Raw genomic sequence first — 23,880 nt, 5'->3', positions numbered from 1 at the left:
CCTTTGAAAGGTTTGCAGGGTATTTGGGCCTACCCCATGGTGGTGATACTTGTCACTCTTTCTCCTTTCCCAAAACTGACCTTTTATAGGTCACCAGTCACTGCCAGACTTCTAAATACAACAGGCCCCTTCTCCAGTCTTTCCCAGTTTGACTGCTGACCACCTGATACATTTAGAAACTTTCTTCCTTAGGATCCTGAGATAACACACTCTCCTGTGCCCCTCTTAACTCACTGAGCTTTCCTCCTCTGTCTCCTTCCCTGCTTCCTAGACCTTATCTTTTTTTTTTTTTTTTTTTTTTTGAGACTGATTCTGGCTCTGTCGCCCAGGCTGGAGTGCAGTGGCCAGATCTCAGCTCACTGCAAGCTCCGCCTCCCGGGTTTAGGCCATTCTCCTGCCTCAGCCTCCGGAGTAGCTGGGACCACAGGCGCCCGCCACCTCGCCCGGCTAGTTTTTTGTATTTTTTAGTAGAGACGGGGTTTCACCGTGTTAGGCAGGATAGTCTCGATCTCCTGACCTTGTGATCCGCCCGTCTCAGCCTCCCAAAGTGCTGGGATTACAGGCTTGAGCCACCGCGCCCGGCCCTAGACCTTATCTTGACACCAAGGGCAGGAGTCCCCCAGATTCTCACCTTTGCCTTTGCTCTAATCTCTCCAAACACTCTCCTTCACTGATTCCACCCTTCCCAAATCTTCCATAGTCATTCCTCACTTCCTATAAAATGGGCTAGGGGTGGCCTCCCATTCTGAATAATTGTGGGAGAAAGGATGCAGCCTTCTACCGAGGAATGGGGAAGGGGATACTCAGTGAGTGAGGGTTTGGTTCTCCCCATATATCCATCCCCTCAAAACCACCTTTGGGTAAGTAGTACCCACGGTGTCTGTGGCCATCTTTGGGGAGTTCTTGGTACAAATTTCATTGTGCAAAGGCCTCTTGGCCCCACCTTTAAGCCAGATTCTTGCTCTTCATTTTCCCTTTCTCCATCTGATGCTTTCAAGTCTTTCTCCCACAGGGTTTGTTCAGAGAGGCAGACTGGTTCCCCAGATGAGTCCAGCCTCTTCCTTGGCTCCTTGTTGCCCTCAGGACAAAGTACACACAAACACACACACACACGCACGCACACACACACACACACCCCCCTGCACACTCATATACCCCTGTGCCCCCATAGTCTGGCATCTAGGGCCCTGCACTATCTTGACCTGCATTTCTTTATTTTTCTTCGTCTGCTATAGCTCACTTTCTTCCTTTGAGTCTTCCCACCCTTAGTGTCTGGGTCACCCACATCTCCCAGGCCATTCTTGGCTCTACCCCTCTCCCGGCTGGAAGAGGAGCAAGTCAGATGAGCACACTCTCTCTCATGCACAGACCACACACACTTACACACACGCGGTGCAGCCCTAGGCCTCAGGATGAAGTTCAAGACCTGGAGATTGTTGAGGATATTAGAAAAGCTGGAGATAGTTGAGGATACTAGAAAAGCTCCTTTTTCTCAGGAGGAACCAGTTCTGGATAGGCCTAGGTTAGTATGGGCAGGAGGAAAACATGTAATTGGCCACCTACCTTGGGGGTGCCTGGAGCCATGGCATCCTTCAGAAGGGAATTCTTGCTGCCAAGAAAGAAGAGAACAGGGTAACCATTCTGCCTGCCGCCCAGGGCATGCAACAGTAGAGTAGCAAGAAGACCCCAGAGACAGAGAAGGCATAGCCAGCCTAGCCCAGCCCAGCTCCGCCAAGCTCCACCCAGTCCTTTCAACTCTCGTGGCCCAGCCTAGCTCAGCCTCTCTCATGGGCCAAGGGCTAGTGGTGGCCCCTGGGAGGGAGACACAGACACTAGGCATGGTAGACTCCCCAATGGATCTGAAGAAAGGGACTTTACCTGACTCCTTGTATCAGCCCTGAAGATTCTGCCTGTCCTGGAGACCCCCTTCTCTCCACCCCCTGTCCCTAGCCCGCTCTTAGCTCCTGTGGGATTGGGGTGATGGAGCTGACATGGCTCTTGTCAATTCTCCCTCCAACATGCTGCAAACTGTGTTAGGCCACGAATGATCTCCCCCTGATTCAATTTGTCAGCCCCAGGCCCTCCGGCATCGGGCGCGGCAGGCAGGCGGGAGCTGGGCCCTGAAATATGGTGGGCGGCTCAGAGCAGGCGGGGGCTGGGGTGGGAGGTGATGGATGGGCTGTGGGGGAGGCGAGGACTGTGTTTAATAACAAAATTGGTATGCAAGGCCACATCCCGCGCTAAGCATGAGTGATCCAGAGCCACAAAGTATTACAAATCCCCGCTAAACAGATGCTGACAATGGAACAAGACGTATCAAATCAGATCCACTTCAGAAACATTAATATCCCTGTTCCTGTCCCTCCCTGCCTGCTGCCCCCACTACGCTCACCACATCTGTGCTCGCACATTCATGCGCGTACACTCACACACACGCTCACAGAAGTGCTGGCTGATGAATGCACGGAGGCAGACGCAGCCCATTCACATAGGGTCCCCGTACAGACACACATATGAGCTATAACGTACAGCACACCCGCAGATATACCCAGAAGGCACAAGAACACACAGACGCACATCCAAGGCAGAATGCATGGGACACATAGGGACTTAACGAATGTAGACATAAGGAACATGCACAGATGAGCTTAGACACCCACAGACATACCGGACATGCCAGCAAAAGCACAGTCAGATTCGGATGCAGCAGTGACTCTCAATGGGGGACAGGGGAGAAGGGGAAGGGATGTTTGCCTGCCCAGGGGACATCCGGCAATGTCTGGAGACATTTTTGATTGTCAAAACTTGAGTGGAGGGGGGGAGGTTGCTACTGGCATATGGTAGGTAGAGGATGTTAAACAGCCTACAGTGTACTGGACAGCCCCTCACAGCAAAGAATTATCTGACCCCAAATATCAACTGTGCCGAGGTTGAGAAACCCTGGTATAAAGGTGCACACATATACATACCCATAGACTTCCTATAATTCTGCCAACAGGCACAGATACAACCAGTCACACCTGGAGACTCAAACACGCATACAGATGCACAGGGCCACAGAGGCATATTCCCAGACACACATCCATACAGATTCATGGTCCGGCACAGTGGCTCATGCCTGTAATCCCAGCACTTTGTGAGACCGAGGCTGGTGGATCGCCTGAGGTCAGGAGTTTGAGACCAGCCTGGCCACCATGGTGAAACCCTGTCTCTACTAAAAATACAAAAATCAGCTGGGCGTGGTGGCAGGTGCCTGTAATCCCAGTTACTTGGGAGGCTGAGGCAGGAGAATCGCTTGAATCCAGGAGGGAGAAGTTGGAGTGAGCCGAGATTGCGTCACTGTACTCCAGCCTGGGCGACAAGAGTGAGACTGTGTCTCAAAAAAAAAAAAAAAAAAGAGATTTACAACAGCCACACAGATTAGATGATAGCTGCTCATGTGCACAAGTCCAATAAACACATGCATAGATATGGACACCTGTGTGTACCAACACACACCCAGACGCACATGTACCCACAAATGTAGACACATATGCACACACACGCGTAACACATGTACATCCCAGTGCAGGGGCCACCAGGCCCAGCAGCAGAGTGAGGCCAAGGTCTGAGTGTAAAAACATAGCTGTCACCCAGTCTAATCACACAGTGGGGGCATCACAGACCAGGAAGGCCTGCTACAACAGGTTCCATTCAATTATGTTTTGCTCATAAATGGTTCATGCCAGCCCTGATGTAGGCACTGGGGATTCAAGGAGGACACAGAACTGCTTTTGAGAAGCAACTAGTTTTTGAGTCTATGGCTTTTATCATTTGTTCACTCCTTCATTCACTCAGTAAACAAATACTACCACCACCATTTCTGGTACAGAAATGAGGCATCTACTGTACAACATCATGCTTGCTCTGCCCTAGGATATGAGTATTATCTCCAGTTGGATCAGGTGACAGCAGAAAAGGAAGGAATGAACAATGATTGTGCACCCACTGTATGTGATAGGGGCAGGCCTTAATATATGTTATCTCATTGAAACTTCGCAAAATCTCTACAAAGTTGACTACCAGGTCAAATGACATTTATATGGTCACACAGTCCGTGGAGGGTTTGGGATTTGAGGTGGTGTCTGGCCAAGCCCACAATGCTGGCTTTTAAATGACCATGCTGCCTCCATAAAGACACCCAGGGCTTAGAATAGAGGGCAGAATCCAGTTATTTTTCTTTGCTTGCTGTGTGACTTTGGGGAGGGAACTGCTGACTCTGGGCTTCAGTTTGCTCTGCTGGTGAACAGAAACGGGGACATTCAGGGTCAGAATGTCCAGCCTGTCACTTGGTGATCCACTCCTCTGGATCTTTTCCTAGCAACACTCTTTGCTGTCCCTTGCATTGGATTGCTACTACCTGAGGCTCCTTGCCTCTCTCTGAGCAAGGGACCCCCTCCCTATCTTCCCTAAAACAACCTGATTACCTCCCAGTGTGCTTGGCCCCCCAGAGGCTGAGCAGTCTGCTGAAGGGCCTGCCTCATAGAAGAGAGGTCTGAGGCCAGCAGCTGTAGGCAGCCTGGCTCCCGCCCAGCCCATCAGCTCTGCCTTCGTCCCTCCCTGTTTCCACAGCCCGCCCCCAACGATTTCCTCCCTTGCTCAGTCACTCGCTGCCTAGTGATCCATGGGTTTTAAATTATAACTGGGACCCAGGAAACGCGTTCCTAAGTACAATATTCATGGGCTGGGCTGACACTTTTAATTAAGGTGATTTACACTGAATTATCCTTGGAAATAAAGAAATGGTGTGCTGCCCGGGAATAAACCATCATCACCAGCCGCCTTTGTAAGTTACACTTCGTTTTAATCTATTTGGGGAATTGTTTATCTAGTTCATTACCCAACCAAACACCGAGGCCGGCCTTAAATAAGGCTTAAGTGGGGGTGGGGGCACTGCCATCTCCACACCCCGCCTCTCCTCTAGAGTCACCCAGCCTCCCTCTGGCTTCTTTCAGGCCTTTTAAAGTGCTGGCCAGAGAGCTGGTTTCCCAGCTCAGAGGCCAGATCTTGAGTGGCTCCAGAAACCTCTCAGAGAATATCTCTAAGTTCAGGCCCCACCAAGCCAAGCCCCACTTTTGTGCAATCTCTCCATGCCCAAGGCTCCTTCATCTCTCTGGGTGGAAACTCCTGCCTGAGGGCCACTGGGAAGTCTGGGGGCCAACTCCTTCCTCCGCCCCCACCCTTCAACCTCCAGCCCCCATCTATTTATGTCCCTGTTTGTTTCTCCGCACATCCAGTCCCTCCCCCATCACCATCCCAGAGACATCTTAGGCTGAGCTTGCCCAACATCCCTTCCTTCCCTCAGACACTTGCTTCTCTGCTACCATCACTCTCGCAATCATCCAAGTTAGAAAGCTTCCTCCCAGTAAGCACCCCAACTAAGTCCTGTGGCTTCTTCCTCCACCCAGTCTCTCGTCATTCCCTCTTCTGCATCCCCACTGCCACTGCCACTGTCCTGGGTCAGCCTCACCAACTTTCCCCTGGACCCCAGCCAACCTCCTCCCTTGCCTCCTGCTTCTACCCTCAATCCACACTCCACACTGGCCTCACAACCATGCCCCTCCCACTTGTCTCTCTCTGACGGAGCTTCACCCTGGCTCCTGAATGTTCAGCTTACTCTCCACCCCATCAAGGACGTCCTCCAGCATTGAAAGCCCTCCACAATCTGTTCTCCATCTAACTTCGCCCTCCTTGTTCTACCTGGCCAAGTTCTGGGGTCTAATGGAGTCCCTGTGAAGAGGCTGAGAAGGGGAAAGATAAAGGATGGGGTGAGGGAGAGAGTGTTGGCACAGCCTCTGATCTCAAATGGAAAAGTGTTTGGAAAAGTGTAAGGACTTGCCAAAGGAAGTTCTGACTACTCTTCCTGTAAGTGTCTGTGCGCCTCTGTACCTATGGGAATGACATCCATGGGACAAGACTTCTTTCAGGGTGTGTGTGTGGGCACATCTCTGTGTTGGAATGGGTGTGTGTGTGCACCTGCGTATCCTGTATATGTTTGTGCCTGTGTCTGAGGCACAGCCAGCCCTGGCTCTGGAGCTGGAAGGTCCCTGCTTCTCTCTGTGAGCCCCTGAGTGTGTCTGAAATAGCAGCCTGCTCCTAGTGGGGTGTGCTTTGTGTTGTTGGGCAAAGGGAGGCAGGAGGCAGAACACCAGGCCAGTCTGAAGAGCCCCTTAGGAAGCAGTCAAGTGGAGGGGGAACATGTCCAGGTTGATGGAGGGCACCTGGCGGCAGCATCCACAGACTCAGGAGCTGGCTAAGCTGAGGAAGGCCAGGGAGGGCGAAAGAGGCAATGGAGGCAAAGGCAGGGTAGGAGAGGAAAGGGGACAGTTGGAAGCGAGAAGAGGGAGGAGCCAGCAGGGGAAAGAAGGGCTGGGGCAGAGAGGAGACAGGAGGGGAGGAGGGAGAGCTGGGGAGGAGCCCTCCAACCATGTGCCTTTGGTGGATGGGGCTGCCCTCATGTGGGCTCTGCCAGGACCCTGGAAGTGAGGCACACACAGGCTCTGCCCTCCTGCGGGCCTCAGTTTCCCCATCTGTGAAATGGCTGGTTTCAGGCCCCTCTGCTCAGGGAGCTGATGGTGGGGAGTGGAGAGGGGTCTCAGGAACCCGTGTGTCAACTTTTCCCAACCTCCTCTGCTGTCTTGGCTTCCCTAGAGCGGGCAGGGGCGGGGCAAGGGCAGCCAAGGCTGGGGCCCTCCCCGCGCTCCCCGCTGCGCGGCCGTCAGCCCGGAGGGAGCTGACACGCTCCTTGGGAATTTATCACGCACCCAATTACAATGTTAATTGGCAAGTTCCTGAAATCAATTAATTCGCAAATTTTTTCCAATTAAAAATCCAGATAAATCACGAGGGCGGCGGCGGGCCGGTCCAGCCCGCAGTCCGGTGCGCGCAGCGGCCGCAGGGAGGGAGGGCGAGAGAAGCGAGGGGAGGGGGCGCGGGCGCGGCTGCCCTTGAACGCCTTTGCCGGCCGGTCCGACTGTCAGCGCGCCGGGCGCGGCGGGGCCGAGACAGATAAAACCATCGACCCGTCGCCGCCAGCGCTTCGGCTTTATCGATCCGACGGGAATTTCACTTGCTGTGCAGATCCCGCTGTCCGGCTGTCAGACACCCGGTTGGAGGGGGCCGCGTGCCGGGGGCGCAGGGCGTGCACAGACGGAGGGGGCATGGGCGTAGGGGTGCTGGGCTGGGCCGCGACAGTGAGGGGTACAGATGCGGGGACGCAAGACATAGCGCGAGAAGCATGGAGCTTGGGGTAGGGAAATGGACACAGGGATGCTCTGGGAGGATGTGGGGGATGAGGGGGTTGTGCAGGGTCGTGGGTGGGTGTGTGGAACAAGGAACGCTGTTGGCAGAAGTGCATGCCCTGGACATTGCAGGTGTGGAGCACCTGGGACTGCGCTGTAATGTGGCCCTCACCGAGGAGGCAGACAGAGAGCTGGGGGCCCCCATTCTCCAGGCCCTTAGGGGGCACACTGCTTTTACAAGGCTGGGCAGACTCCTCTATCCTCTGCTTCCATTCTCTGACCCTGTTAGGAGAAGTCCTCCTCTGGGAGCAAATTACACAGGACCCCTCCTGGACAGTCAAAATATGGAACTCAACTGCAGAAGGATTTTTTTTCCCCCCACTTTCTGCCACTGGCAGGCCAATCCCAGGCGTGTGTGGGAAGTGGTGGGGATGGGAGTGATTAAGAGCATGGGTACTGAAGTCAGATTACTTTAGGTTTGAATCTTATCTTCATCACTTAGCTGCGCAACCTTAGAGATGTCACTTAACTCGTCTGCACCTCAGTTTCTTCCTCTGTAAAAAGGGAGCAATTATTATCACCTACTTCAGAGGGTTGTTGTGAAGATTAAATAAATTAATGCAATGTAAAATACTCGGCACACAGTGAGTGTTCAACAAGGATTATTATTATTATCACTAGTATAGTCTTCTATGCCCATGGATTCTTGGATACTCCTCCCTTCAAGGGATAGAGCTTCTAGAGCTTAATTCTTCTCCCTTGAGAATGAGCTGGACTTGACGACTTGCTCCTAGTGAATAGAATAGAATAGAATAGAATAGAATAGAATAGAATAGAACAGAACAGAACAGAAGCAACACTGTGTGACTTCCCAGACTATATTATAAGAAGCACTGTGGCATCCTCCTTAGTCCTCTCTTGGACTGCATGCTCTGTGGGAATTCAGCTGCCATGTCATAGGGAAATTCAAGCTGTCCTATGGAGAGACCCACATGTAGGGGAACTGAGGCCTCCTGCCAACAGCCATGTGAATGAGCATCTTGGAAGCAGATCCTGCAGTCCCAGTCAGATCTTCAGATGACTGTTGCCTTGGTTCACATCTTGACTGCAGCTTCATGAGAGATTCCCAGCCAGTAGCCACTACTACCCCACAACCATCCAGCTAAGCTGTTCCTGAATTGATGACCACAGAAACTGAGATAATAAATGTGTGTTGTTTTAGCCGCTAGGTTTTAGGATAATTTGTAGCACAGCGATAGATGACTAAATATTTCTTCCTTCAAAATTCAGCTCAGGCCTCACCTTCCTGAGGAAACCTTCTGTGCTCTGTGCTGGGTTTGGTGCCTCCTTGACAGCCCCCAGCTCCAGTTCTTCCCATAGACCAGTCTCCATCCCTCCGGGTTTGTACTGCCCGACCCTCCCAACCCTCATGCTATGAACTTTCAAGGTCAGGGACCATTCTGATTCACTATGGGATCCCCTGCACCCTGCATGGGGATTCGGTTAGAAGGTAGAAGGAAGGAGGATCAGTCAAGTCTGATGACTTAAACTGAATAAGGGTCGGACTAGGAGGAGCGGGGCAGGCTGTCCCTCAGTAGCAGATTATATTGTCCAAAGACGGCTGCAACCATATCTTCCATCCCACATATGTTTCTACAATGTGACCTTGCCAGTCCTCCCATCAAAAGGGGGGTGTATGTCCCCTCCCCTTGAATTCTGGGTGGTCTAATACTGCCTCGATAAATAGAATACAATGGAAGTGAGACTCAATGACTTTCAGGCTAGGTTATAAAAAGTGATCCAGCTTCCATCTCATTGGCTGGAACATTTGCTTCTGGAGCCCAAAGCTGCCATGCAAGAATTCCAACCATCCCGAGGTTGGCAAGCTATGAGGAAGCCGAGGCCACATGGAGAAGCCCTATGTACATGCTTTGATTCTAGCTTCAGCTGAGGTTCCAGCTGATAGCCAGCATCAACCCCCAGACATGTGAGGGAAGCAGCCTCCACATGACCCAGCTCCAAGCCACCCAGTCTTCCCAGCTAAGGCCCCAGACATCACGGAGCAGACATCAGCCATCTCCTCTGTGCCCTGTCTGAATTCCTGACCTCACAGATTCCACGAGCACAATGAAATGGTTGCTTTAAACTGCTAAGATTTTAGGTAATTTGTCACACCTCTCTTCTACTCTTTTTGATAACCTGGCTCCTCCACCAGGCCTTGAGGAGGCTCAGCCCAGTCCTTCAGGCAGGGACAAGGGAGGGAGGCTGGGGGTGAGGTGGGGTGGGACAGTGGGGGACACACCTGAGCACGTTCTCAAGATTGTCATCTTTCAGATACTGAGATTCATAGAGAAGGCAGTGCCCACTCCCCTGGAGGGACTAGGCTGTACTTCTGAGGGGCCTGCCAGGCCTAGGACCTGCTTCTTTTATTCTGCTGTGAGGCTCAACATGGCAGTGCTGGGCCTGTGGCAGTGGCTCACCCCTGTCTAGCTCCTCTCATGTTCTCCTTTGAGGCTGGGGACTGCGGGGTCACTCTCCTCACATCTCCAAAAATAGAGCAAGAAGAGGAAAGTGGCTTCATTCAGCGGAAAGATCTGAGGATTGAAACAGAGTTGTGGAGAAGGGTGGCAGGGTCCTGTCTTCTCCCGAGGGGCTGGGGTATGGGCCAGGCGGCTGCTCCTGGGATCCGGGGGCCAGAACCCTGCCTCCAGCAGGCAGGCTCCCTGGCAGGTGGCTTACCTCGAGGGCAGTTGGGCTAGCTGCTCCAGTTCCTGCTCCATATGCTCCTGCAGCTCACTGGGCCTCAGCAGGACCTGGCAGATGGGGCAAATTGGGGCCTGGCTGTCGAACAATGCTGCTGCTTTCTTCTTACCTGGTGAGGGGAGAAGAACAGACAGACACGTAAGCTGGGCTAGTCCAGGAGGCAGACCCAGCATCTCAGTCCTGAAACCCGAGCCTGCTGCTGTCTTCTAGGGCTTCTAAGGGTTTCAGAACCCACCAGCACCCCTCTTCCTTGCAGCTCCAGAGGCTGTGCCCATGAATGGTACCTCCTCAGCCAGCCACCCCTCTCAGAAATATATTAGGACACATCCCCCATGGGATGTCTATTTTTTTTCTTTTTTAAATTAATTAATTAATTAGAGACAGAGTATTGGTCTATTGCCCAGGCTGGAGTGCAGTGGTGTGATCTTGGCTCACTGCAACCTCTGCCTTCTGGGTCCAAGTGATTCTCCTGCCTCAGCCTCCTGAGTAGTTGGGATTACAGGCGTATGCCATCATGCTTGGCTAATTTTTGTATTTTTTGTAGAGATGGAGTTTCATCTTGTTGGTCAGCCTGGTCTCAAACTCCTGGCCTCAAGTGATCTGCCAGCCTCGGTCTCCTAAAGTGCTGGGATTACTGTGCCTGGCCTTATTATTATTATTATTTTTAATAGAGATGGGTGTCACTATTTTGGCCAGGCTGATCTTGAATCCTGGCCTCAAGTGATCCTCTCATCTTGGCCTCCCAAAGTGCTAGGATTACAGGCATGAGCCACTGCTCCTGGCTGGCTGGGATGTTTAAACGCCTCTCTTGCCACTCATGGGGACATGCAATGCTCTGTAGCCTCTGCTTACAGGTGTGAGGTTGAGGAGCCCTATTAATTTAGAAACATCCCTGCATATCCATGGATGCTCTGACTGCACAAAGGACTTTAGTTTGAACCCAGATCTTCCTTCCTTCTTCTTCTTCTTCCCACCGGTTCCTGGAGGGGGTCAAAATCAGCTTTCGGAAAGATAAAGGCCATGCCAGTGATGAGCAAGGTGGTTGCCTAAGTAGGGTTGCCAGTTTCCACACAGGATGCCCAGTTGAATTTGAATTTCAGATAATGAAATTTTTTTTTAGTATAAGTATGTCCCAAGTATTACATGGGACATACTTATTCTAAAAGTTATTTATCATTTTTCTAGAATTCAAATTTATCTGGATGTCCCATGTTTTTATATGCTAAATCTAGCAACCTTGTACTTGAGGAAGCCTCAAGTTCAGGCTGAGCACAAAACCCACCTCCCTTTGACACCAGACTGAGGATGATTACGGCTCCCCTGGATGCCCAGATAAGAGTCACCTGAGGGCTCAAAGGAAGAAGGAATTCATTTTGGGTGTGTGTTTTGAGGACTGGAAAAAAAGAAGGCTTAACCAAAGAAGCGAAATTTAAGCTGTACCTTAGAAGTATATCAGGCAAATGAATGAGTTAGTGAATAAGTTGTGACTTCCTTGTGGGACAGACCATTTCTTATTTATCTTTATATTTATAGACAATTTATATCAGGTCTGGCATAGCCTAGATGCTCCACGATGAAGCAAGAGAGAGGAAAAGAGAAAAGGGGAGAAGAAAGGTGGGAACGAAGAACAGACTGTCCTAGAAGCCAGATAACCTTCGCAGGGCTGGGACAGCAGCTCCAGCCATCCAGGAGGCTCCAGTCTGTGTGGCAAGGTCTCTGAGGAGGGGAGGAAGTCCTACTGATCAGGTGGCTGTGCCTCAGATGCTCAGGGGACAGCTGGAGGGAAGCTCTGAGTAACAGCAGCAGATATGGCCCAGGTGTGGGAGGTGGGAGATGAGGCGTCCAGTCTCAGCTCTGCTCCTACCTTCAGTTAGCCAGAGAATCTCACAGGTGAACAAGACCCTAGACATTCTCCAGGCCATTATCTTTACTTTACAGCTAGGGCAATTGAGGCTCAGAATGGGATACAGACCTTTGTACTCAGCTTTTGATCTCATTACTTTATTCACTCAGCAAACATGTAACAATTATTCTGTCAGGTATTATTCTAGGAGAAACTGGAGCTCAGAGATAAATATAATGCATCCTTGGCCTTGAGGAGAACACAAATTAGTAGGAAAGGCAAAAAGAGAGCCCATGACTGCAGTCAGTGCTGGCGAGAACTATGAGGAGGACATGAAGGATTCGTGGGAAGGTGGGAAGGGGCCAGCAAGGTTGGCAGGATCTGTGGGCGAGGTGACGCTCAGTGGGAGGTGCAAGGAGTGAGTTAGGGAGTTGACAGGTTGTTGGAACAGATAATTGAGGCAGGGGCTGGGGTCTGAAGGGGGCAATGGTAAGAGAGGAGAATGGAGAAGGAGGTGGATCCCAGACATGGGGTCTGAGCTGAGCTGGAAATATCAGGGGTTCAGCCCCCGTTAGCCTGGTATACCAAGTCTGGCTCTTAGGGGTTCCTGGAGCCCAGATGTCTCACTCCAGGCCTGGGGACCAGGTGTCAGCATTCCCACATACCTGTACTCAGTTCATCTGCTTTGCTGCCACAGGGACATTCTACTTTTCTGAGCTTGGCCCCAGTTTTCCTATCAGGACAACAGGCCCTCTTCCTGCCTCCAAGCTTCAGGAATAGCACTGGCAGGGATCAGCAGAGGGACTCTGCAGCCTCTGCCCTCCATCACACCCTCATTTTCTCAGGGGTTAGAGTGGCAGGTGTCAGCATGGCCATGGGCCCCCTGTGTCCCCTCCCCCGCTGTGTTCTCTATAATTTTATATTGAGACCTGTGGTCATGACGTGGGTTTTACTGCACTAACGACATGGCCTGCCCAGGTTTAATGACAAAATCCATACTCTGGCCCTGGGCCTGCTCCTCGTTTGCATAATTCCCAGAATACAGCTCCCTGAAGCTTTTGACCTGGGCCATTACAGTGGCCATAAAACGGGCCATAAAACCGCTGGGGATGGCCAAGAGGAGGGGGCTGTGGTCTTGCTGGGGTGGAAATGAAGCCCTCAACCCCATACTCTTCCTACGCCTGGGAGGAAGCATCCTTTGGCTCTTCCTTTCCACAGCTCCCAGAATCTGGAAGTCCATTTCAGGCTGGCGAGGCCCCTGGAATCCTTAGTCCAGCTGCCCATCGGATGCAGGAATCCCTTCTCCAACACTGCTGGCAGCACCACAGGTGGGCAGACCAAGCCCACCAGAGGCAGGCTGTCAGCAGGCGTCCTCTCGAGTGTTCCTCTCTCCAGCTCATGACACCCCCAACCCCCAAAAGCCAGCCAAACCCTTTTGCCACAGGTAGGTCTAGGTCATGTAGGCCTCGGTTGAATCCTGTCCCTCCTCAGGAGGCCTTGCTCCCTCAGGAGGTCAGGAGCCGGGCTGAGCAGCATAGTGGGGAGATGTGGGAAGCACAAGGGGATGGGGATGGGGACAGGGACTGGGATGGGCTGTCAGTGCTAAAGATGATGAATGGGGGAGGTGACGCGGGAGGCCCAGTGTTATCGGCAGAGGATGGCGGGTGCGGGCGCTCGCCGTTCCTGCTAATCCCCGGGCGCTGCCTCAGCCCTTGCACTGATAACGAGGAAATGGGACTGACAACAATTTTTAGCTGAGAGATTCTTCACCAAAATGCCAGGCGGCCGGAGGTCTGACAGCGCCTGATTGAGTGTGTGAGTGTGTGGGGGGAACGCCCGCAGCCCCCTCCCTCCCATGCAAAGATGGATCGCTCATTCCGCCTCCCGTCCACATTCATTACCGCACCTCCCTCCCCACCGCCCCAGCCACGGAGTGCCTGCCACCTCCACTTCTCTGCTTGCCGCAGGTATCCCCGCAAGCAGGAGGAGGGCAGGGAGGGGAGGGGCGCTGACCCCATCCTCAGCCTTATACAGGGCAACTCCAGCTCCAAGAGCGGAGAGGCGACTCTGTAGAGGCAGGGGCTGGGAGTCAGGGGAATCAGGTCCCAGCCTGGAGGCTCCCTAAGTTGTATGACCTCCAGAGAGTCCCTTTTCCTTGCTGAGCTGCTAGAATAGCTTTCCTGCTGGACAACAGTGAGGCTCCAACAGGGAGTGACTGATGGTAAGCTGCAAAGGACAGGCCTGTTGAGGAGGAGAGGAGAGGTCAGGCCAAGGCAGCCCTCTTCCTAGCTTGGACCAGGCTCCAGCCGGCCCAGCCCTCTCACCTCGAAATAAGACCTCAGATACCTGGGGTCCTAGATCAGCCCTCTGCTGCCCCCCTCTGTTGGGAATGGTTGACCGTTGGGAACAGGCAACTCAAGGGCCTGCACAGCCTGCTCCTTCCCGGCCATCTTCCACAGCGAAGCCTGGTGAAGAATTGGACACATAGAGGCCGGGGATCTTGTTCAAAGGGAAAGCCCTCCCCTCCTTGACCACTCACCCACATCTGGCCTTGCAGTTCCCCACCGTGTGATTGCCTCTCTGGCTTGGCCTGTTTGGTTTTGCCCAGTTCTGCTGCATGAGAGTTCCATTCTCACCTCTCTGCTTGTCCAAGCAACAAATCCCATCTCTATTATCTTTTCTCTACAGACCACAAAAAGCATGGCTTGACTGCCTGGTGTCTGATAGGGATGAGGAGGGTTGAAATGAAGGTGAGGGTGACTCTAATTACAGATGGCCATGGAGGCTGGGGCTTTTAAGAGTATGTGTGTGGGCATATGTGTGTGTTTATCTGTACACATGTGTGTCCTACTCCTACCCCTTCAATGGAAGGGCTTCCATTTCCTAGTGACCAGGAAACAGGAACTTCAAGCAGAATTCAACAGAGCTGCCTCTTGCTAGCTGTGTGACCTTGGGCAAATCACTTAATGTTATTGAGCTTCATTTCTCCTTGTGTGAAATGGGGAGAATGATATCTAACTCCCAGGACTTCTGTGAAGATCCAGTGAAATCAGGGCTATGTACAAGGGAGGAGTCATTAGTGCCTCCAGTAACACACTGGCAAAGTTTGTTGTTTGTGCCAATATCCGCCCCATCCTGACACCTGCCCTGCCTTGCCTGTATCTGGCCTTCTTCCCTTCTATGATCCAGATCTTTTACCATTCAGTAGGTGTCCTGGTCCTAGCTCCTCTGGCCCCCATGGAGTTCCTTCTTCCTATCCATCATTACCCATATATCTGTTTATTGGTTTATATGTCGGTGTATCCATCTGTCCATCCAACTATCATCTATCCATTATCTGTCCATTTTTAATAACAACAACTGTCTATCAAGTATCATTATATATTTGGCTGTAGGTCAGTACTACACATACTTTACCTCATTAATCCTCACAGCGGTTCCGTGAGGTAGGTGTCACTGTCTCTATCACACTGATGAGGAAAATGGGGCTCAGAACAATGTGGTGACAGCTACAAAGTTCAGAGCAGGGATTTAAATCCAGGTCTGAGTCCAGATCTGAATACCCAACTACCTACCTACCCACCCACTCACCTAGCCAATGATTAAATACGACTCCACAGATGTTTACTGGATGCCCACTAGGGGTCGCTATAGCACAGATGCCAGACAATAATGAAGACAGGCACAATCTCTGCCCTCAGGGAGCTTAGGACCTAACTATGGATGGAAACATGAAACAATTGTCCCCAGAGTGGTCTTAGGAAAAGAAAAGTACATGGGGCTGGTGTGGTGGCTCAAACCTGTAATCCTAGCACTTCGAGAGGCTGAGGTGGGAGGATTGCTTAAGGCCAGGAGTTTGGTCAGCCTGGGCAACACGGTTAGACCCTGTCTCTACAAAAAAATTAAAAAATTAGCCAGCTGTGGCGGCATGTGCCTGTAGTCCCAGCCACTTGGGAGGCTGAGGCAGGAGGATCGCTTGAGCCCAGGAGTTTGAGGTTGCAGTGAGCTATGATCGCACCACTGCACTCCAGCCTGGGCTACAGAGTGAGACCCTGTCTTAAAAAAAAAAAAAAGTACACAGAACTAGGGGAGTATATCATCTGGTCTGGAAGGTGAGGGAAGTGACATTCAACGAAGGCTGAAGGATGCGTGGGAACCAGTCAAACAGTGATTGTGGGAAGTGGAGCTCTAGATAGAAAACAGCACATTTGGCTGGGGGCAGTGGCTCACGCCTGTAACCTCAGCACTTTGGGAGGCCGAGGCGAGCGGATCACGAGGTCAGGAGATCGAAATCATCCTGGCTAACGCGGTGAAACCCTGTTTCTACTTAAAAAACAACAACAACAACAACAAAAAAAAGCCAGGTGTGGTGGCGGGCACCTGTAGTCCCAGCTACTCGGGAGGCTGAGGCAAGGAGAATGGCATGAACCCGGGAGGCGAAGCTTGCAGTGAGCCAAGATTACACCACTGCACTCCAGCCTGGGTGACAGAGCAAGACTCCGTCTCGAAAAAAAAAAAAAGAAAACAAAAAGAAAACAGCACATTTGAAGGTACACAGGAGAAAGAGCCTAAGTGAGGAATCAGAAAAAGTCCGATGTGGCTGGAGCAGACAGAGTGAGTGAGGGGCAGAGTGCTGAGGTATGATGATAGAGAGGGCAGATCCTGGAGGACTTTTAAACTACATTAGTGATTTTGGTTATTATTTTTTTAACATACAATAAGAAGCCATCAGAGAGTTTTAAACAGGGGAGTGATATGTCAGACTTGCATTTAAAAAAGATTATTCTAACTGCAAAGTAGCCAGTGGTCTAAGGGGCAAGAGCAAGTGCAGGAAGGCTATTTAGGAGGTTATCTCACTAACTCAGGGGAGAGACGATGGCAGCTTGCTCTAGCATGACGATGCTGGAGATGAATAGAAGCAGATGGATTGGACATGGAAGCTAAGGGACAGAAAAGAGTTAAGGATGACTTCCAGGTTTCTGGCTTGAGCAACTTCTAGGTGGTAGACCATTGACCAACTTATGGAATGGGAGGAGGAGCAGCAGGCTTGGTAAGAAAGAAAATGAGTTGAGTTTTGGATGTACTTAGTTTGAGAAACTATTAGACATCCATGTGAAAATGCTGAGTAGGCACTGTATGTGAGCCAGAGCTAGAGTTCTAGACCCAGGAGACACTGACACAGAGAACCAAAGCTCACCACTGTGTCCTCTGCCTGGAACAATGTCTGGCATATGGTAAATACTCAATAAATATTGATGGAATACATAAATTAATGAAGTTCAGAGTAGGCAAGCTCACCTAGGGAGAGAAAATACACTAGGAAGAGTATCTGGAACAGAACCTTGGTTTACAGTTAGAGGAAGTTTAAGGCATCAAGGACTAAGAAGGAAGAGCCAAGAGGTAGAATGAAAACAAGGAAAGTGTGATGTCATTGAAGCCAAGAAAGGAAGAGTTTCAAGGACTCTACTGTCCTCAGTAAGGTCAAATGCTGTTGAGAGGTCAAGAACACAAGGCATGAAAAGTGTCCCATCCACTCATCTTATCCATAGCACAACCATCTACCCTCCAGTTCATCCACCTGTCATCCATCCAAACCACCTAATTACTCATCCACTCTCCCCTCACTCAGTCCCTTCCTCCTTCTCTTAAAACTATGATTGGCGCTTCTGCTGAGTATGGGACAGCAAGAGTTAACATGCTGACAGATGGCATTTTTTACCTTCAGTCAATATGAACGAGGCCCCAAGACTATGATTCCAAACATCTGGATTTCATCAATATGTGATCTGTCATCGTATATTGGCATTCCCCAGTCTCCGGGCCAGAGCAATACGGCTGGTTTTATTAATACGTCAAATACATTATCCGTGTAATACACTTGTCTGGCTGGGGCCTCCCGCTGGGGCGGGGCGGCGGATTTGAATGTATGATGAATCAGTTTGCATTACATGTTCGTAAGTCATCATTTGTCAGGATTAATAGGCATCCCTGGTTGAGGAGGTGGGGGTAGGGCGGGCAGGGGAGAGATATGTATTTAGCCGTGGCCCATGCTTTCCTCTGGTGCCCAGGGATGTCCTGGGAACAGCTGTGCACCCTCTTGCCCAGACCCCAGGGTAGTTGCCGGTCCTTGTGGGGCAGACGTGACATTTTCAGCAGTTCCAGAGTCACTTGGAACCCAATAGGCCTATTTGTTTCTGCTTTGGGCTTGCTAAACAACCAAAAAGGATAGGACAGGGGTTAGTTGCACAAGCTGGCTAACTCTTCCTCATCCTTTAGGATTCAGCCTAGAGTTCCTTCCTCCACATGGCCTTCCCGGACTCCCCCAGACTGTATTGGGTGCCTCCTCTGTGTTCCCGAAGCCTCTTGTGCTACTTCTATCACAGCACTTGTCATAGTGTTGTTATTACCTGTTATGATTCTGTCACCTCCTTTAGATTGTAAATTTACTGAGGGCTAAAATTAACTTGTTCCCTGCTATAGCCCCAGCATCTAGCAGAGGGCATAGCCCAAAGTGAGAGAATAGTCAGAGTAATAGTAGAAATCAATAAATATTGTTTGAATTAATGAATAAGTGATCACTGACCTTGCTAAATCCCCAAAGAGGCAGATGCCAGCTGGGAGATGCCATGGAGTTCTTCTCTCATTCCTTGTCCTACCCTGACTCTGGTCTAGTCTGCTCATCTACCCTTCTACATATGCTTTTCTTTTCTTTTTCTTTTTTCTTTTCTTTTCTTTTCTTTTTTTTTTGAGACGGAGTCTCACTCTGTCGCAGGCTGGAGTGCAGTGGCATGATCTCAGCTCACTGCAACCTCTGCCTCCTAGGTTCAAGTGATTATCCCACCTCAGTCTCCCGAGAAGCTGGGACTACAGGTGCCCACCACCACGCTCAGGTAATTTTTGCATCTCTAGTAGAGATGAGGTTTCACCATGTTGGCCAGGATGGTCTCCATCCCCTGACCTCGTGGTCCACTGCCTCAGCCTCCCAAAGTGCTGGGATTACAGGCGTGAGCCACCGTGCCCGGCCCCTATATATGCTTTTCTTTATCTGCTCCTCTTCTTTCTATAAGGCATGTATAGACCCTCTGACACAGCATGAGGTTCCTTACATGTGACACACATACCTAGATATAATATACAGGTGTGAAACATTCATACCTACATACCCTTGCCATCTTTCCTTCTCCCTCCATTCTGCCTGCAGAAGCTCCGACTGGCACTGCCCATTCCACATGGCCTCCTGCCAGCTCCAGGTACAAGAGCCTGATTCCTATTATAATGCATGCTATTTACTGTCTCTAGCAATAGAGGGTGCCTGGATTGAGCCAGACATGGCTCCTGGGTGGCCAGTGGCAAACATCTGCAAGACAGCCAGGTGAGGTCAGTCTGTGGACAGATTTAGGCTCAGACTTGGGCTCGAGCTGGAGCCAAAGGCTCCAGGCCAAGGCACAAGCAAGCTCACTGAGTCTTGGTCATAGAAGCTAAACCCTTGGCCCCATGAGCCTTTGTTCCAGCCAAAGGCACCAGCCAACCTGTTCAGAGACTGGCGGGGCTTCAGGGGCCACAGCTGTTTCACACCCATGACCTTGGCTATTTCAAACGTAACTACAGCCTCTCTCCTCTTGCGGAGCTACAATTCAGTTTCTCTCCTTCTTTAGCTAATAACTTCCAGACAGCTCCCTGGGCTGGGCTGGGCCAGTGGTGGGTGGGGCAGGCAGGGCCTCGCAGAGTTCCCTGGGATTAGGCTTCAGAGACTACAGTCAAGGGCCTGATTCTGGAAAATATCTGCATGTGGACCTGCACATGCATCCTCTCAAGTGTCTGGACACATGCTTGTGCTGGCACTGGCACACACAGGTGCTCACACAGTGTGGGTATTTTTTTGCATTTAGACAAACACCTGAGCACCTATGCATATGTTCAGGTGTGGACCCACTATACCTGCCTATTCTCCCTAGCCTGCCCACACACTCCACTCTCTCCCATGCCTTCCTTGCCATGCAGCCAAAATGCTAAGACTGTACTGTTTAAAGGAAAGTCACTTCAAGTGTGCTTTACCCCCTGCTGGTTCTGACGATGGGCTTATAAAAATGAAGTGGGAACCTCCGCAGCTGTGGGCAATAAATCCTGAGCTGCCAAGGAGGGCAGTGTTACCTGCTTTCCAGGCTGATGGGTGGACCGTGGGGGCACCGATTACAAGTGCCTGCAGGGCTGGATGGGCAATGGGCCAGCTGCTGGCCTCAGGCACTGCCTGCTAGCACATCCCAGGCCAGCTGCCTCCCTCACACCTGAGGGGTTAAGAGACCCAGAACCCTAGGGAGGGAACAAGGACTATGAGAGCAGCAGAGGGAGGTAGAGGAAGAGAAGGGCTGGATGGGGAGAGTGAACAGCCAGCCACGTGCTGCTAAGGCTGAGGGGAGCCCTCGCATCTGGAGATCAATTAGCATCAATTACTGACTTCATTTAATTGTCGTCCAAGATGAATTTGTCATTTTTAGCTGGGAATTAATGGGAGACCTTCACCTCTCCCTGGCAGCAGCGGCGGAGCCAACAACGGTCACCTCAGCCTCCCAGGAGCTCTGAATCCTGCTTGGGTCTGGGGCCAGACTTGGGCAGGCAAATAGTGGGACTTCTGCTCCCTGGGCGAGCTCTGGCCTGGCCCACTGTAGCCTGGGGCCAAGGTGGGGGCCGTGGGTCCTGGGTAGCAGTTCTTTGCAGCCTCTGGCTTCAGCCAGAAATTAATTTGCTGGGCTGAGCATGTTTACCTTTTCCCAGCAAAAGCGAGACAGTAAACAGCGGACCGGCGGCTGAAATTGAATTGATAACTGCATCAACGTGCCAGATAACGCCTAAAATAATACGCCGATAAGGAAATTCGATTTGATTTGCTGCTGCGCATCAGATTGGCCCCATCTGTAGCTGCCTGTAATCATTTTCAATTGCGTTGGGAAACCTTATTTGTCCTTAAATATTTCTGTCATTTTTCATTGCTGGCGACAGATCCTTGGGCAGGTGGCAGGGTGTGCTGCCTCTGTGGGCGCAGGGCGGCGGCCCGAGGAGGAGGGGTGGTGTGGACTCGGAGAGAAGGAGGCAGGGAGCAGGGAGCCGGGCGGTGACAGCTGTTCCTCCAATCAATCACGCTGTCGACAGGGAGGGACGACTGGCTGGCAGAAATTGAGTTTGCCTCACAGGGGACGATTGAGCAAATTAATAGCCCATTAGCCAAGCAGTGACCTGAGAAATGAAGGTGCAGGGGTTCCTGCTCACTCAGGCCGGATGGGGTGGGGCAGGGCAGGGGAAGGGTCTGGGGAGGGGAGAACTAAGGAGGAGTGTGGGAAGAAGAGGAATGGACGGATGGATGGGATGAGCGGTATGTGTGTGGGGGGTGGATGAGATGAGCAGTATGTGTGTGTGAGGTGGAGTCGGGAGTCAGTGAAGGAGGAGAGACATCAAGTTGGGGAAGGCAGGCTAGAGATGCAGGCAGTTCTGGGAGGGATGCAGTGGACAGAAGGTAGTGGTGGAGATGGCTCCGACTGATGTCTCTCCACTACCTTCCCAGCATGACCTCTGGGACACAGGACCATGCCAATAAACTCCTCTCCATCTGCAGTCTCTAGATATTCCCTTTACTTCCTCTACTCATTTTCCCCGGAACCCGGAGATGCTGCCACTCACTTGCGGTCCTCTCTGGTGCAGGCTTTTTATTCTCTCAACTCCATGCTCCTCAGGCCAGAAGGTGGGCTCAGTGTCTTCCAGCTCATTGCCTCTCCACTTTCTGGACTCTTTGAGGTCAGTTACCTACCATTTTCTACACTCACCCAGGACTTTCACACTCGCCTCTCTCCCCCAAGCCCATCACTGTCCTGACCTCCTCAGCTCCTATTATTTTTTCCTGTACTTGACTTCCTCCTGGAGATCCTTGTCATCAACCTAAATAGGACCTGTGATGGAACTCCCTCTCCCCTAAGCCCTCTCAAAGCCTTGTACCCATTAAACTTGCTCCTCCCTCTTCCCTTCTCCCAACTCCCAACTCCCAAGCCACCACATACTCATGGATGCTAGCCCAGGCCTGTTGTGCACCTTCAACACCATCTTGCCAACACACTCACCTTCTTACTTCCTTTGCCTTCTCCACAACCCAACTATTCTCCTTTTTGTCTCAGACACGCAGGCGGCTAAGCACAGTTGGGGAAAATCACAAAACCACGTGGATATGTGCCAATAAAAATTCACAGTTTCCAATCTCAGCACCACTAAGCAATCCTTTTACATGCTCTTGGTCAGCTCCGTCTCCTCTTTCCCAGAGACAATTCAATAATATTTTACTATCTTGAGCCGCCTCTCCATCTCCTGTCCCCCTCTCTCTGCTAGATGGCCTTGCTTCCTCCTTCACTCTGAAATTTAGTCCTTAGGCATGAATTTCCTCAGCTTATGGATCTACTCTCACCTCCTTGCTCCCTCCAGTTTCAGTGGAAGAGGCATCCTCCTACTTTAGCCTAATCACTTCTCCTGGGCTTCGATCCCAATCCTGCCTATGTTCCCTGGGAAAGCCGCCAAGTTCTCCCTCTGTACTGCATCTTCTCCTTCCCTTCCTCATGCTTCCCTCCATCAGCATATTAACTCCCGCATCTCTCCCATATTACAGCAACATCAGCCTCAACAACCCAGCTCTCTCTTCCATATGGCACCCTTTTACTAATGGCCTTTTCTTCTCCTTCTCTTCTCACCTAAGATGCTCCAAAGACTTGCTTGCTGTCCATACTCTTTTACCTCCTAACCACTTCTTAACTCATCACAGCCTGAGTTTCATCCCCACCATTCTATGGAAACTACTCTCAATGAGGTCCTTGGTGATCATCCACAATAGATACTCCAGTTATATTTATACATTAGTCCAATAAATATTTGTTGAGTGCCTTCCATGTGCTAGGCAATATACTGGGGTCTAGGGATACAATGAGATCCATGTCCTTATGGAGCTCACAGTCTAGTGAGAGAACAGATGCAATAAAATACTTGTACAATTGTAAAATTGCAATTGTGCCAAAAAGAGGTCGACATTGCTGCGGGAGCCTGTAATATGGAGATTTGCCTTGTTCAGAGAAACCTAGACAGGCTTCCCTGAGGAAGAGTACACAAGCTGAGGTGTTATAGATAAGTACTTGTTGAAGAGATGAGGAAGAGGGGAAGTGGTAACACTAATCAAATGCTTACTCTGTGCCAAGCACTATACTTTTTATTTATTTTTTTGAGACAGTCTTGTTCTTGTCGCCCAGGCTGGAGTGCAATGGCGTGATCTCGGCTCACTGCAACCTCTACCTCCCGGGTTCAAGTGATTCTCCTGCCTCAGCTTCCCGAGGACCTGGGACTACAGGTGTGTGCCACCACACCTGGCTAATTTTTGTATTTTTAGTAGAGATGGGGTTTTGCCATGTTGGCCAGGCTGGTCTTGAATTCCTGACCTCAGGTGATCCATCCACCTCGGCCTCCCAAAGTGCTGAGATTACAGGCATGAACCACCACGCCCGGCCTAATCCCTATTTTGTAAGTAAGGGAACAGAGGCATAGAGAAGTTCTTAGCTTGCCCATGGTTACGAGGTAAGTGGCCGTGTGGGACTTATGTAGTACCACAGCCCCATGCATGCTCTTAATCACGCTATTCTGCTGCCTCTGATGTTAGCTATTGCCCTTGTCATCATTCACTTCTCCCTCTCTCCGCATTCTATGTGTGATCTCTGAAACTCTGGTTTCATTCCCTCAGCCTGTACCTCCAATCTGAGCCATGCACAACACTGCATAGAAGATGCTCTGCTTGGATGTCCCAAAGGATCTTTAAGCTCAACACGTCTGAGATGGGACTTACCTTCCTCCAGGCCTGTCCTCCTCCTGCTTTTGGTTTCAGTGAATGGTACCACTATCCAGAGACCTCCCTAAATTGACAATCTTAACTTTTACTCTTTACTCCAGTCTCTACATCCAGTAAGTCAACATCTTACC

General features: G+C 51.0%; 1 protein-coding gene across 5 annotated transcripts in view; it reads right to left on the bottom strand.

The window, feature by feature from the left end:
- Positions 1-23,880, bottom strand: part of RNF220 (ring finger protein 220) — a 252,268-nt gene that overhangs the window by 27,919 nt on the left and 200,469 nt on the right. For all 5 annotated transcript variants that reach the window (XM_003891765.5, XM_009207219.4, XM_017960854.2 and 2 more), the window contains exons 3-4: positions 10,020-10,152; positions 1,564-1,609 (exon numbers count right to left, since the gene is read on the bottom strand). In XM_003891765.5, coding sequence (XP_003891814.2) covers positions 1,564-1,609; positions 10,020-10,152 — 179 coding nt within the window. The remainder of the gene's footprint in view (positions 1-1,563; positions 1,610-10,019; positions 10,153-23,880) is intronic.

This window comes from Papio anubis, chromosome 1 (genome assembly GCF_008728515.1).
Source record: "Papio anubis isolate 15944 chromosome 1, Panubis1.0, whole genome shotgun sequence".
Classification (NCBI taxonomy): domain Eukaryota; kingdom Metazoa; phylum Chordata; class Mammalia; order Primates; family Cercopithecidae; genus Papio; species Papio anubis.
This window is presented reverse-complemented; position numbering and strand designations above follow the sequence as displayed.